The sequence below is a fragment of the Apus apus genome, chromosome 4 (assembly GCF_020740795.1).
Source record: "Apus apus isolate bApuApu2 chromosome 4, bApuApu2.pri.cur, whole genome shotgun sequence".
NCBI lineage: Eukaryota > Metazoa > Chordata > Aves > Apodiformes > Apodidae > Apus > Apus apus.
In genome coordinates this window covers 64,575,850-64,590,538 of record NC_067285.1, presented here as the reverse complement: position 1 = coordinate 64,590,538, position 14,689 = coordinate 64,575,850, and the positions used below count along the sequence as shown (strand labels likewise).

The 14,689-nt window shown below is 40.8% G+C and overlaps 1 protein-coding gene across 1 annotated transcript in view; it reads left to right on the top strand.

The window, feature by feature from the left end:
• MTTP (microsomal triglyceride transfer protein) overlaps positions 1 to 12,153 on the top strand; it is a 29,001-nt gene extending 16,848 nt beyond the window's left edge. The window contains exons 11-18 of the mRNA XM_051618987.1: positions 295 to 507; positions 1,534 to 1,745; positions 2,378 to 2,475; positions 2,576 to 2,697; positions 3,475 to 3,702; positions 8,456 to 8,580; positions 8,904 to 9,074; positions 10,435 to 12,153. Coding sequence (XP_051474947.1) covers positions 295 to 507; positions 1,534 to 1,745; positions 2,378 to 2,475; positions 2,576 to 2,697; positions 3,475 to 3,702; positions 8,456 to 8,580; positions 8,904 to 9,074; positions 10,435 to 10,603 — 1,338 coding nt within the window. The 3' untranslated portion in view covers positions 10,604 to 12,153. The remainder of the gene's footprint in view (positions 1 to 294; positions 508 to 1,533; positions 1,746 to 2,377; positions 2,476 to 2,575; positions 2,698 to 3,474; positions 3,703 to 8,455; positions 8,581 to 8,903; positions 9,075 to 10,434) is intronic.
• Positions 12,154 to 14,689: the final 2,536 nt, after the last annotated feature.

Below are 14,689 nucleotides of genomic sequence, written 5' to 3'. Positions count from 1 at the left end.
GGGTTTTTCTGTGGGGGACATGTTGGCCCCATAAGTAAGACCTGTGAAGTCCCTGAATCAGGGCAGGAGTAGCTAGAAATGATAAATTTGTGGGCAAGGTGGCACTATGGCTATAGCTGCTTTGGTTATGCTTGAAGGAAGTTCACACAGTTCACAAATGACACTTTTGCTAACCCTGTGCAATGATGCTCTGAAACAAAAGCATGCTAGAACCCAGCCCTGCCCCTCCTGCTTTTGCAAGGGAACCAGGTAGGTTTATGATCACCAATTAAACATGCTGTTTAATTTCTTTAGGCGGTTGCAGAAGCCAAAAGGCTGATTCTAAATAGACTAGAGAAGGCTAAGAAAGATGACAATGTGAGGATGTACCTGCTGGCACTGAAGAATGCACTCCTTCCTGAAGCAATCCCACTGCTTCTGAAATATGCCGAGTCAGAAGAAGGGCCCATCAGCAATCTTGCTGCCACTGCCTTACAGAGATACAATCCTTCTTTTCTCACCAAAGAGGTAAGAAAACATAACTGACTAAGAAAAGAAGTGCAAGAGACAGTAGTTTGTTTGTCAGTCCCACTCTTTACAACACCCCCCCCCATATATGGATTTTTTACCTCCAGGAAATTATTATACACACTTCAGTTCCAGCCAGAAAACTCTACACATTCCTGCTTGCCAACTCCCAGCTCCTAGTCTGCCAGTGCTGGTCAGCCTTTGGCTCCAGAGTCACACACAGCCATCAAAAGTGGCAGGCAAACTGTCCTCCCTTCACAAGATCTCTACTTTCTCCATGACATAGAGGAGACATTACAAACACTTGGGCACCTGTGTAGCCTCGGCCCTTCCTTGTGCTTTCACATAGCCAAGGAGAATGCATGAAGTAAGAGAAGGGTAAAATAGCTGTATCTTACCTTGCAGCCTCCAAGAGTAAGAGAAGACATACAAAATAGTGGAACATGAGGTCCTGCCTCTGCTGTATTAGTCTGCATCCTATTTCATACCTACTGCTGGCCGCTGTGAGGTTGTCAGGGTGCTGCTCTGCACCCTGAAAATGCCAGAGACCATTCTGTGTGTGGGCTACATGGCTGTCTATGGACTTACCTGTGTAAGAAAGATGTGTCACAACTTTCTCAGGGACATTAGGCCTCCATGGGCACAATATAGAAAATTAAAATCACAAGATTCTAGATTTTTTTTAAAGTACATATTTGTTTCACAATTGAGGAAATCTCTCTCGTGATCTTACCACTGTCACAGTATTTTGATCTTAGTACTCCTACTTATTTACAGCCCTGATGTGAAAATCAGTGAGGAAGGCTGTCTTTGGAGTGTGACTGAGAGAAGATAACATGTGGTCACTGAGCTATACATGTCTCATACGTTCCAAAAGGACCATTAAAAACAGGGTGCTGAAAATATATCCTTATGTATTAGCCTAAGTTACGGAGCTAGCTTAAGCTGATATTATAAACAAGATTCCCATCTGTACTTTGCCCAGTCATCTGTGTGAGCATTGACTGAATAATATTTCCTGACCAGGTGAAGGAAACAATGAACAGGATATACCACCAGAATCGTAAAGTCCATGAAAAGACAGTGCGAACCACTGCAGCTGCTATCATCTTAAACAGTAACCCATCCTACATGGAAGTGAAAAACATCCTGCTCTCCATTGGTGAACTGCCTCTGGAAATGAACAAGTACATGCTCTCCATGATCCAGGATATACTTCACTTTGAAATGCCTTCAAGGTACATTAAGTTCACTATAAACAGATACAGCTCATCCTTACTTCTTTGGAGAAACCCAAAGAACACACAGGTTCTTATTGATTACTACTGTAAAATTTAAGCAGAGTATAAAAGAATGCCTGATTTTTGTATGATTTTAAGTATTGATATTTCAGAGTGAATCTCTGCATTTCAATGACATTAATAGCAATTCACATTTTCAGAGGTACAAATAAGAATTAGCCGTCTAACTTTCATTACTGTAAGAAATGTCATCTGTTGGTCTTAATTCTCTCAGCAGGGCCCTAGCTTTTATATTTTAAGAACGAGCAACCCAGAAAAATTTGAAACATCACAGCACTAGAATGAAATAATCAAAACATTTCTTATTCTCAACACCACTAATTTTTAAGCAAGACTTTTGCTTGTGCTTCTACCTATGGCTGCAGGGAGCAGCTGAAATTGGAAAAGAATCTCTGGCTTAGGGCAGATTTTTAGTGGGAAAATGTGAGGGTTTTGAGGACCCTCTTTCCTACTGGGAAATTTGCCCTCTCTCAAATGTTATATTTCTACAGAAGAGTAATACATTTGGTATCGTAACATTTCTATGTCCCTGTTTTTTTCGTTCCTTTGTTTGTCTTGAAACACCACAGCAAAACAGTTCGGCAAGTTCTGAAGGACATGCGGGCTCATAACTACGATCGCTTTGCCAAGATGGGCTCTTCCTCTGCCTACTCTGGCTATATTACACGTATGTAACCATGAAACTGCCTTTTGACCCTGTTTGTATTCCCAAACATTTGGTTAATTACTAGTTTAGTCACAGGTACCTTCTCTCTTTTTTAATTAAGGTGGTCCTGATGTAACATCCACATACAGCCTTGACATCCTCTATTCAGGCTCTGGCATTTTAAGGAGGAGTAACATGAACATCCAGATTTTCAATAGAAATGCTGAACTTCATGCCAGCCAGGTAACTGCCACACTGTACATAAAAACTACGTCTATATGTGGTCCTCTTCTTACAGCTTCTAAGTCTATTCAGCTAATGCTTAAGCCCATAAGATTTGCTGCACTGGGCAGAGAACAAGCTAGTAACAAGGGAAGAAGAAACAACAGCCAAGGAGTTGCATGTTTGCCCTAACCAAAAAGACAGGTGTTTCGTTCTGTATCATATATCAAGTTCTGTCTCTGATTAAGGCCTACAATGTTTATCTGATATAATCAGCAAAAAGCTTTGCCTGCTTGTAAAAATCAAGTCCTGTGTTTCACTTATAAGATGGAAATACAAGGAATAGATCAAATGTACAAACCAAAGAGATTTAAGAGATGCCTCTGTTTTGGACTTTTCGTAATGTTGCCAAATACCATCAGTATTAAAATCCTCCTCAATTTCTGCAGGACAAAAAGTGTGTGCAGCAGAACATCTTTGGGTGTGGTTCTCCCAACTGTCTGGAAAACAGTCATATGAATAAAGGAAAACATTTTTGAAAGAGAAGTAGGCTCAGGATTATGATCTGGATGTGGGCTAATTCTGTCTGCATCTAAAGGGAAAAAACCACTCCATGAGATTATTTTAATTTTCCATTTTCTAGCTGCTCTACCTAGTTCTCTCAAGTCTTAACCTCATACTTTTTCATCTACATAAATTAGAGATAAGCTCTTAGACACTGAGGAAATGTGTAGGGTTGTTAACAGACTGGGTCAGGCAGAGTTTTTTCATTGATTCTGTATCACTCTTGCTTCTTAGGTGGTGATTGAAGCTCAAGGTCTGGAGTCCATAATAGCTGCAACTCCTGATGAAGGCGAAGAAAACCTGGACTCCTTTGCTGGCATGTCAGCCATTCTGTTTGATGTTCAGCTCAGGCCAGTTACATTTTTCCAAGGGTACGGTGATTTAATGTCTAAAATGCTCTCAGCAACTGGAGATCCCATTAACGTGGTGAAAGGACTTATCCTCCTGACAGATTACTCACAGGTACTATTAGCACACTGTTTGCTTCTTTTTCTGTCTCTTAAGCACAGATGCTCCCTCCCCTGCACCATTACTGTAGGACATCTTATTTTCTTTCTTTCTTTCAATGGTGATAAACCTGATCAACGTTACACAGGCTTATCTTACTATGGAAACAATAGAAAAGTCACAAGTATTAAAAACCAGAATGAGACTACATGGAAAACAAACTACAACAAAAGTCAGAACACATACCAGCCTAGAAAACAAAGTAACACTGAATAAAAGCAGATCCATCTGAGTTTCCTGTAGAAAATTCATGTTGCTACCAGATATGGTCTCTCCTCCCACAGCTTCTTGTAATACAGTATTGTCCCATGTGACCACCCAAATTTTCCTCTTCTCAAGCTGTCCAGAGACTTTACATCCAACTAGGCAATAGCTGTCAGGTACTGAATGAATTAATCACTGATACTCAAACTTTCCCAGCTAACTAACCTTCAAAGAACAATGCTATTGTCCAAAATTCCAAAGTCCAAATTCCAAATGCTTATTGCTAGGCAAAACCAAGAATTAAAATGAGGATTACACAGTTTTTATGCAACTGTCACCCCAAATGGTCTGCTGATTTTAAGCTTAAAATATAGACTCCCATACAAATATAACCAGCTGCATGAAGTATTATTGGGGGAGTCAAAATCTAGACATGTCTCTGAAAGGGCAGTGCCAGAATTTAGTTAGATTTTTTTTTGTTTTCCCACACAGGGATCTCCTTAGAACATGTGGATTTAACAGCAGCACACAGCTCATGAAAACATCTCCAGGCTTGAACTTTACTTTTTATTCTTCCCCTTTAATTCCTGGCAAAAGAAAATGCCAAAAGCAGATGATAAGAAAATCCAATCTGATCAAAATTACACAGAAACACCCCCTGCACATGACAGCTGTCCCCATCCTGAACCCAGCTCAGCCCCTTTGTAACTGCATTATAAGTCTTGAGTGCTTCCCATGTAGAGCACAAATTGGTTAACTAAAGCTCATTCCAACAATGCTTTACAGTTCACACACAGGTTATGGGTAAAAACTTTACCATGACCTATTTAACAGACAGACTGCAGAGGTGAAAAAGATAATCATGCCCAGTCCTGAGCACACAAGCATGGTGTTTACAGAGCTAAAAATTTCCAACTGCTGTGCATGCACTAAGCTCCATACATACCCTGGCTGAATCAACTGACCAGGCACCCTGAGAGCTCTGCCAGCCAGCAGATTCTCCACTCCTCATCTTTGGAGAACCTCACAGACGTCTGGGATACACAAGGGCTGGGACTGCATGCCATTTTTAACAAGATCAGGATGTAGCACTTTTGGTCACCCACAGATTCTCTGGGAGCCTGGGCAGCAGTGTAAGGAGATGGGATCCCACCCTGCTTTTTCTCTTGTCTTGCCACCAGCACAGCTCCTGTCTAAGCTCTTTGGGACTCAAGCAGTGGACACAACCAAAAGTGTGTGTTCACAAGCAAAAAGGCATTTGTTCTTACCTCTGCACCCCACAAAGGCAAGAATTGCTCGTAGCACCACTGAACACAGCTTCAGGCTGTGTTCTATACACATTTTTCTAAGAATGGATTTACAGCTACAGTCCAGGTCAACAGCAACATCGATACAGTTTGGACACTTCCACATAACCCAGTTAAGCTTCATTAGAAATGCTTTCACCTGTCAAGATCTTGAACTATGACTACAACTGTACCAGAATACACTGTCAGAATCTGAGTGTGAATAGCACAGCACTGGAACTGAGGAAAAATGGTGCAAGAGAGCTACAATTAATCTAGCTTCCCCCGGCCAGCATGGACAGGCCTTGCTCAGAACATAATCTCCTTTATAAATTCACACTACAACCAAGCCAAACGTAGATTTAACTTCTTTCAAAGAAGCAAACCAGGCAGTGGAAACCGTGCCCATTCTATGGTACCAGAACTCAGTCTGCCACAGCTGACTGCAGTGTGATTTCAGAACAGGCAAAATCCAAACAAAAGATACAGACAGGGCATTTGAGATCAAACATCAAAAGGATGGCTTGGAAGCCAAGACTAAAACTTAAAAATCAGGCAACTGAATTGTCAGAAAAGAATTCATGTAACATTTAGGTTGCAATTTTTGCCTTGGTGCAGCCTGATTTTGAGAAAAGTGATTTTTAAATATTAGAAAATCTCTGCTGCCTTATTACTGTTCGTAAGGATGATTTTGCACAGAAAGACAAAAACTGAGTTGTACTCAAAGTGCTGTCAGATATACCAAATAACTACCCCTCTCTGCCCAGAAAGCAGTTTCCTTTCATTAACATTAGAGAGGCAGTAATTACAATAGTCACACTTTGGAGATTACAATCCCACCCACCATCTGTAAGACCTTTTCTCACATAACTCCATAAACTGAAATTGGAGTGTATTTTACAGCCATTGCCAGCTCTCATTGTGTTGTTTGAGGGCTAAGAATAACCATCCAGAAGTTATAATTCTCCTCTATAAAATAAATAGCTCTCATAAAACTGTTTTTCAGATGCATAAGTCACCTGCATTAAAATTGAGTAGTGTTAATATTTCTCCTAGTCAACACACCTGCCAGAAGCACAGAGAATGTATATACTGTATTATTAGGTCAGAGAAAGCATTTGAACAGCAGACCCCACTGAAAGGTGGCCACTTCCCAAAGAAGTGCCTGTTTCAGCCATCCCTGTGTTGTATTATCTAAGTCCAGTACCTACAGAAACCATTTCTAGAATGAAACATAGCGTGTTTCGACATCTTAAACAGTAACAAATTACCCATTCTGATATTTTGGATCACATTTTCCATTGCAAATGACAGAAAGCTTAAAATAGGAAGAGCAAGGAAAACACTGCTCCTGAGGAGGCTGAGTGTCTGTGATTTACACCTCCCATAGCCTGCACTGAATTTGCACAAGGCGAAGGACGGGACTGAGATCTAAATAAGGAAATAAATGAGCTAGTAAAACACAAGACAAGTGCTCCTTAGCTTCTCTGCTGGTTTCAGTGACAAACCTGCCTTAATTATAGGTAGCCTTTAAAGCCTTAAACTAAGCAGACCAAAGCTACTCTAATATTAGGTGCAATTTGACAATGCATCTAAAAATACCTGCTTCCCTGGTTGTGTGTACATGTCTCTGCCGGAATGTATACTGTTACCTCCTTGCTCATTAACAGCTACCCACCATTTCAGTTACAATGAAAAGCAAAGTAAAATAAAGTAAAACAAGCTTAATCTTCACAGCTAACCAGACCAACATGGAAAGTATGCTTTGTCCCATTGCAGTCAGTATAAAAACTCCCTTGGATATCAAAGAGACCAGAATTCAAATCCATGATTTTACTTGGGTAAAAGTAAAAAAAAATCAGAGCCTGGCATGACCACACTTGCTGGGGGAGGGCTGGATTTATAAGCCACAGCCAGCCCACCACATTCTTCTATTAAATCTCAAGCCCACTTCAGCAGGAACTGCCTGCCAAGTTAGTTCTGTCAGGGAGATTGTTTCAAAGATTGTGTATTTACTCTAAAAGGTGAAGTAACCATACACAGCCACCATAGTTATACAAGTCCTTGATTACGGCAGGAAAACTTTAATGCTCTGAATAAAAACCTCCCCAAATGTTGCTCCTTGCTATAGGGATTAGGAAGCTAGACCGTCTCTGCTTGCTTATTTCTTAAATTTTGCACACATGAGCTGGAACCACTGGGCTAGCAAATAGCTAAGAAGAGAAAAGAGACTTTTAAGATATCAAAAAGAGGGAGGAAACTGGGTATTCACATGTCCTACAAAGGCCTGCAGCATTACAGGTGCAGAGAATACCACAGGCACAGAAACCCGGAGGGAGAGAGAAAACCAGCTACGTGAGAGGAGGAAGTGTCCTGTACTGCACAATAAACTTTCCCAAATGAATGGTTCTTTTAAAACAGTTAATTAATCCACTAGTTCTTAGAGAAGCAGGACAACTATATAAAGTGAGGTAGATTGCCAAGCTGAATGAACCTTAAAAGGCTCACTTCTTGGCTCTGGATCAAAAGCAATGAGCTGCCATGGCCCTAAGCTACATTATCACTTCCGAAACAGACTCTGCATGATGCATTTCCAGTCCAGCCATAGAGGTTTCAAGAAGTCATGAGTATACTTGATGGTTGATGGAAAGTTCATTAAATGCAAATTCACAGTGGCAATTAAGGCACATTAGTTTATGGGCTTGGCCAGCCTGCCACTAAAGATATAATTCCTGCCACATGGTGGATTGGGAGCCAGTGCAGGCTGCACACCTGCTTGCAGCACTGCGTCCCACTGCCAGTGCAGGGCTGCCTTCAGGCATGCTGAAGAAGTCCCATTGTGCTGCTCCACTGCTGGAACAAGGAGTTTTATCTGACTCGGCTGGACTGGCAGCAGAGCCTCCGTGAGGCTTGCATGGTAGCTCTGGGAGATAGAGGCCATGATATTCCTTGCAGTGATACTCCTTGTAAACATTATGCCAGCTGACACATGGGGGAGAGGGTAAGGAGGCAAGGCACCTCACCTTAGCTTCATCCCGTTTTCTAAGGAGCAAGGTACATCGGGAGTGTTTCGTCCACCCTTTCAGAGAAGCCCTCTAGTCCTTTTAGTTTCTGTCAATTGACAAGTGGCATGATCACAATACAACAGGGAGTAAGGAAACCACTGAGGTGTGCAGTCAGTAATGGGGTGGGTTATCTGTGCTTTCTGATGGCTCTAGGAGATTCAGCTGCAGTCTGGGCCGAGAGCCAGCACGGAGTTCCTGGGTGGCCTGGCCATCGATATCTCAGGAGGGATGGAGTTCAGCCTGTGGTACAGAGAATCCAAAACCAACGTCAAGAACCGGTGAGATACTCTCAGTGTGTGCTATAGCTGTAGAAAGCTCAGGCTCCTGAGCCCCAGTTGTCCCAATGAGAAGAATTTCAATATAAAAGACCTTGCAGATGAGTTAAAATTAACTATCAGCGCATAGGAGAACAAGGGTACCTCTCTTTTCCTTTTCAGTGGTTAATATCAGTTCCCACTGGTCTCATCTGAATTTATATACCTTTACCTGAAGAACAGGCTCCTTTGAGGGCAGCTTTTGTGTATGTGTGGTTGGACTATTTGCAATTTAATTTTCTATTAATGTGTTTTGAATTAATTGTAATGCCTTAATTTATTTGCAGAGTAGCCATGTTTGCAGCTGGTAACATTGAGGTGGATTCCTTCTTTGTAAAAACTGGTATAGAAACCACTTTGGAAGCAGAGACGACATTAGACTTCATCTCCACAGTGCAGTTTTCACAGTACCCATTTTTAGTCTGTATGCAGATGGACAGAGTAGAGACTCCATTCAGGTAAGAACTGAAAGCAAACAATCTCATCTTTCCAGCCAGCTGCTGAATCTGGAACTTTTGTTGTCCACAGTCATGAGAGATTAACAGATGCCAAATTTCAGCCTAACGCAGTCAAGGCGCAGTGTCAGCCCAAAGGCTGTTACACACACCAACCTGTCTGCTAACATATTCTTCCCTGTCTCTCACCCCTGAGGTTCAGAAAGGACCTCTTTGAGGATTGTTGAAGAATGGCTTGAGCAGCAGGGCATGGGCCCTTGCTATCTCCTCGAGAGGCCTTGAGAGTGTAACACAAACAGCAGCTGTACAAGCAATCTCTTTTTTTAGCCTAACATAAGTATAAACAATCTCTCTGTTAGCTTAAACTAACTCAAGGACAAGGTAGAGAAGTAGAATAATAGAAAACAAGGAAGAACCCTGGAACTCAGATGTGTGTTACTATCCAGTAAAATGACTGCAAATAGTTACCATCCAGTGAAATCACTACAAGTAGTTACTCTCCAATGAAATCACTACAAGTAGTTACTATCCAATGAATTCACTACTTGTAGGTTTGGAAAAGGGTATAAAAGTAACACTGTGTATTCAATAAATCAAAGCTTGCTTTATCAATCACATTGATTCTGGACTGCTTGTCTCCCTCACCGCCGGCAGAGGATGACAGCTTGCTCTGAATGTGCACTTTAGTCCATTTTTCTGATTTAGTTTTACAAATAAACTAACTGAAGGGGCAAGACAGAAGTCCCCTCACAGACAATCAGTTGTAATGGTGACCTGAAACTTTGCCAGCAACAGTTCTCTATTACACTATTGAGTGAGGAAGTGCAGAGCCATAAACTAGCTGAAGTAGAAAGCTTTCTTCATCATCTGCTGTTTACTAGTGTCAACAAAGGTACCTGGTGTGTTAAGCTCTTGCAACTGTTGCATTCTATCATATTTTATTGAGGCACCAACTTTTCTGAAAGCTGAACAACTGCACAGTAAGGTGAAAAAGATGCTTTCCAGTAGCCAAAGAGTAGTTGTTGCATTGCCACGTGAGAAGCTGGGTTTACTACTCACTCCAAATCCCTATTTGTTAAGACCTAAGGGCGGTAACATTTGCAGAGCCTGTGTCAGATTTCCATTCAGGCTTTTCTGATCTGAAGGATGGTAAGCCTGAAAGGAATTAAAGAACTCAAGGATCCCCAGAAAATCCTAAGTAACCACTATCCATTATTCTGTAGACACTAAAACATCTTCTGATTATACCTACACACTGTGGAAGTGTAATCTCATCTGCATGTAAAATGTTTACCTCTAGCCTCACCTGCAGGGTACAGATTTTCCACGGATTTGCTGATGCCACCACCTTGTGTCTTTACAGGCGTTACGTGACCAAGTATGAAAGCCTCCCCTCTGGCAGGCGGTTCACTGCAAGGAGAGGGAGAGCAGAACTGTTGGCAGGTAATGAATACCCTCTCCATCAAGAAAACTCCAACATGTGCAAGAAGGTTTTCGGCGAAAAGTCTGACTCCTCCAGCAACTGGTTTTGAAATGAGCACCTGAACTTCTGCTTTCCTGAATCCATGGCTCCCTCAATGACTTAGGCTGTACGTACTGTACTAACTTGGAGTTTGGTCTTGCACTGCTGCAGTTAATGGGCAATTTGCCATTGATTTCAACAGGCCAGGATCAAACTCTCAGTGCGTGCACAGTGTTTACATATTAACCTATATTTAAGACTTTTGTAAAAAAAAAAAAATGCTAAGGCAAATAAAGACCAATTTGGTGGTATTCCATGCACTCCCTTAAGGGTGGTGCTCATTCTCTATTTGTACTTTTTTGTGCCAAAAGCAAAAATAATCCCTCATTTTTCTTTGTTGGGGAATACAGAAGTCCATATTTTTGACATGCAATAAGAACAATTATGATGTATAAAGAATGATTATTTATGAATATATTTCAAGTATTTAGGTATTTTAGGCCTACGACCGATCCTCATTCAAGTATACAAGTACAATTAACATCTAAATGGGACCATGAATTCCTGCTTACTCAGTATTGCCTGTTTACAAAAACAAAAGAGCAGGTTTTATTTTACATGATTTTAAAGAATTTTCCTTTTTTTAAGCAGTCAGAACTCGATTGTTATTATTATTTATCTTTTTTAGGGTTTCTTTTTTATTAACTGCTATAGTTAAATACAATTGATTAAAAATGTGGAGTAACACTTCCAGAAGTACTTACAGTTGCCTTAATTCTGTTCCCACTGAAATCAATAGTGTAATTTCTGTAGTTATCACCAGCAGCTGAGTTAAGCCAACACTGGCTGCTCTTCAGGGTTGCCTCCTGAAAATCTGTGTCCCTGTGTGTAACCAAGGCAGGTGTATTGCAAAAAGTCAGCACCCACTAAGGCAATTCTGAATTATGATGAAGGAAAAGGTTCTGAAAAAAAACACATTTGGAATGCACAGCCTAGCAAAGCCTGTGCAAAGCTACAACACTTTCTTCTAGGTAAGTCAGGCTCATATTTCAATGCAAAAAAAGTAATCACTACTTGTACAAGTCCTCCAGTTATAATGACTTACACCTTTTTGCTCATTCAAGCAGTATCTTCATAAGAACTGTGTAAAAACCAAACAAAAAATGCAAAAAAACCCCAACAAAAATAATTAAAAAAAGGTTTTACATTTACAACAGCATTGCAGATTTAAAAAGAAAATACCTCATCCCCATTCATCTGATCTCTGACATGATCCATCTGATTTAATTTCTATAGGACAAAGTGAGTGAGTGCTGGTCACAACAAAGTAAAATAAAAAGCCAGGATTTTTTTTTTTTTCATTTTTTAAAATATTTTTTTTTTAACAACAAAAACGCAACAGGCAGGAAAAACTCATAGATTGTCTTGGAAAAATAATGTATTTCAAGAATAAAAACATATCCAGTTTATTTTGTGTTGTAAAAAAACCAAGAGTGCAGAAATCTGCAAAAATCAAACTATTAACAGGATGAAACAGTCTGCTTACTATCTTTCCTGAAAATGCTGACACACTTCTAGTCAAAGCATAAATAAAACAGGTAAAAATACAGTGTGAAAAAACTGCTTTGTTTTCAGTCTTGGTCTTTGTGCTCTTCTGGGTTTGAAAAGCCTCTCATAGGGGAAGAAATTCACCACCACATAGGAGCCAATAATGTAAGTTGGATGCCCACTTGTCCCAGGCTCCCCCTCTAGTAATGAGATGGGTGTCCCTCCAGTGGGGGTTGTAGACCCCAAGCACTGCACGATGCACCATGTGCTGGAGTTGCCTGCCCAAATCCTGTGCCAGAGAAGTAAGCCATAGGCACCCTTCTTCAGTCTTGACACTCACCATGAATGAGTTAAGGTCAAAGTGATACCAACTCTGCCAGCAGTGGCACCATCCTGGCCAGGACTGCCAGCAAACCTGCTCCTGGTCCTCAGCCCTAAACACTCTCTTTCACTCCTCTGCTGAAGATTGTTTGCAACACCCCATCCCCAGGCATTCCTCTTCTCTCAACAAGGGGCAGTCTTTCCTTCATCCCTTCCAAAAGTCTGCATCCTCTATTTTGTACACACTGTTTGGTTCCCCCATTACTGCTTTAGGAACTGAAGACAAGCTTTTACATTTGTTATTACTTCTTGCTATTTGTGTCATATATAAAACAAAAATAACCTCAGACCTAAGTATTCACACACCTAGAAAGAAGCAATCTCTTCCTGCAGTGATCTGACACCATAAATACAGGTGGACAAAGAGTGGCAAAAAGAAATAGCTATCATGACTATTTCACTTGTAGAGAATTGAGACATCAACAGATGACCACCTCAACTCCACATTCTAATTTGCATCTACAGGCTGCCAGGCTCACCCATGACTCCACAACCCAAAATCAGAATAAAAAGGCTCTAGATAATGCAGTTTGTATCTGTACAATCTGTGATTGATATCAGCAATCCCACTGCAAGGTTTACGCCCTCTCAGATTTATGAAATCTAAGAACCTTCTGAACATGTGCCTGTAAAACGGGGCCTTTCTGTTCACAAAACAATGTAACATTGGTACTCACTTTTAAAAAAACATATTTTCCGATTTCTAAAGATAACCCACCTAGTGCCAAGTGTCTGGCCAACACCATCAGGTGTGCTTCTCTTTCAAGTGAAATGCACTGGTCTGTTTGACATAGATACATCAAGTGTCTTTTGCTTTTTCTTTACTCATCAAGCCCAGGCACAGCTTGTTGAAGGAAAATCATGTGCCCATCTGCACTACCAAAAACCAGTTGTTCAGAAGGGGACAACCAGCCTGTAAAGGCAATTTTGGGGCTTCCACAGCTTTTACAACATCCCTTGAAATGGAATCAGAGGTTCTGAGGCCCAGGTTGCTCCGTCAGAAGTGGTATGTGTCCTCGTGGATACCCCCTGGTATGGCAGCAATACACTTGCTTCTGAAGCTATCTGACCCTAACAGCTGGACATAATGGGGATTCCAGAAGGGGTTTAGTCCAACAGCTGGGTAATGGAAGGCCACGGCTTCCTTATGTGGGTTCCATAGCTACGGAAACAACAAAACTGACAATCTTCTAAAAATAAGGTGAAATTAATACATTGCTTAAGCCAGCACTTGAAGTGAAAACACACTTAGGGTTAGAACAAAAGCAAACACCATGAGTCTTCATCAGATCAGTGGGGGTTAATCACAAATACGCAACATAAATCCTTAATAATGGCTATTATGTGTACTTTTAAATAATCAGCAATGGTTGAAATTAAACAATAATTCATACGTGAAGTGCAGAGAAGCAAACAAATGCTCAGTGCAATGATAACCCAGCTAAGTTGAAAACCCAAACTACTTGCAAAAAAGATTTTTGAAACTTTCCCCTTAAACTTTCAAGGAGTACTGATTTGTGAAGACTATTTTTCATATACTCTTCAAAAATTATTCAATTTCCAGGATTCAGTTTCTCACTCCACACCTAAACATATTCTGGTGCAGAAAGCTCAGGGAAATGTCAAGATCAGTGTTTTGGGAGGCATGAATTAAGCCAGCAGTGCAGTACAGGTTAGCAGATGTATGTGGGGACTAAACATCATTATTTTTGTAATACTTTACCATAATCAACTGCTAGTAAAATGCACTCTTTCCTACCAGTAATGGGCACCATCCAGACTTGCATGAGTGTAAATCAGCACGATCAGCAGTCCTTAAGTACAGATACATTTTAGGAGTTACATGCCCATGCAACACATGCTGCAATTGTACCTTAGGGGACAGAAGGATTTGTTATAAATACCAAAATAAACAGAAGTCCTGGTTGGTCAAGGTTTTAAACCACTTTTTCAACTTGAACTGTGTGCCTTTTCTAGCAGAGGTCAATGGAAAATAGGACAGTGGCAGAAGTGGGCTGGCAAGAGCTATTCTGTGGCATCAGGTTTGAATTTGGTAACTGGATGATAGGTAGCCCAAAAATAGAACAACTGGATAGACTAGGGATAGCTTGGTTTTGGCAAGCAGATGACTTATTCTCAGTGGCAACAATCCAAGCTGACAGCAATTCTAAAATAGGTGTGCTTTTTTTGGTGCCTTTTTTTTTTTTTTTAAGTGCTTTATTTTATC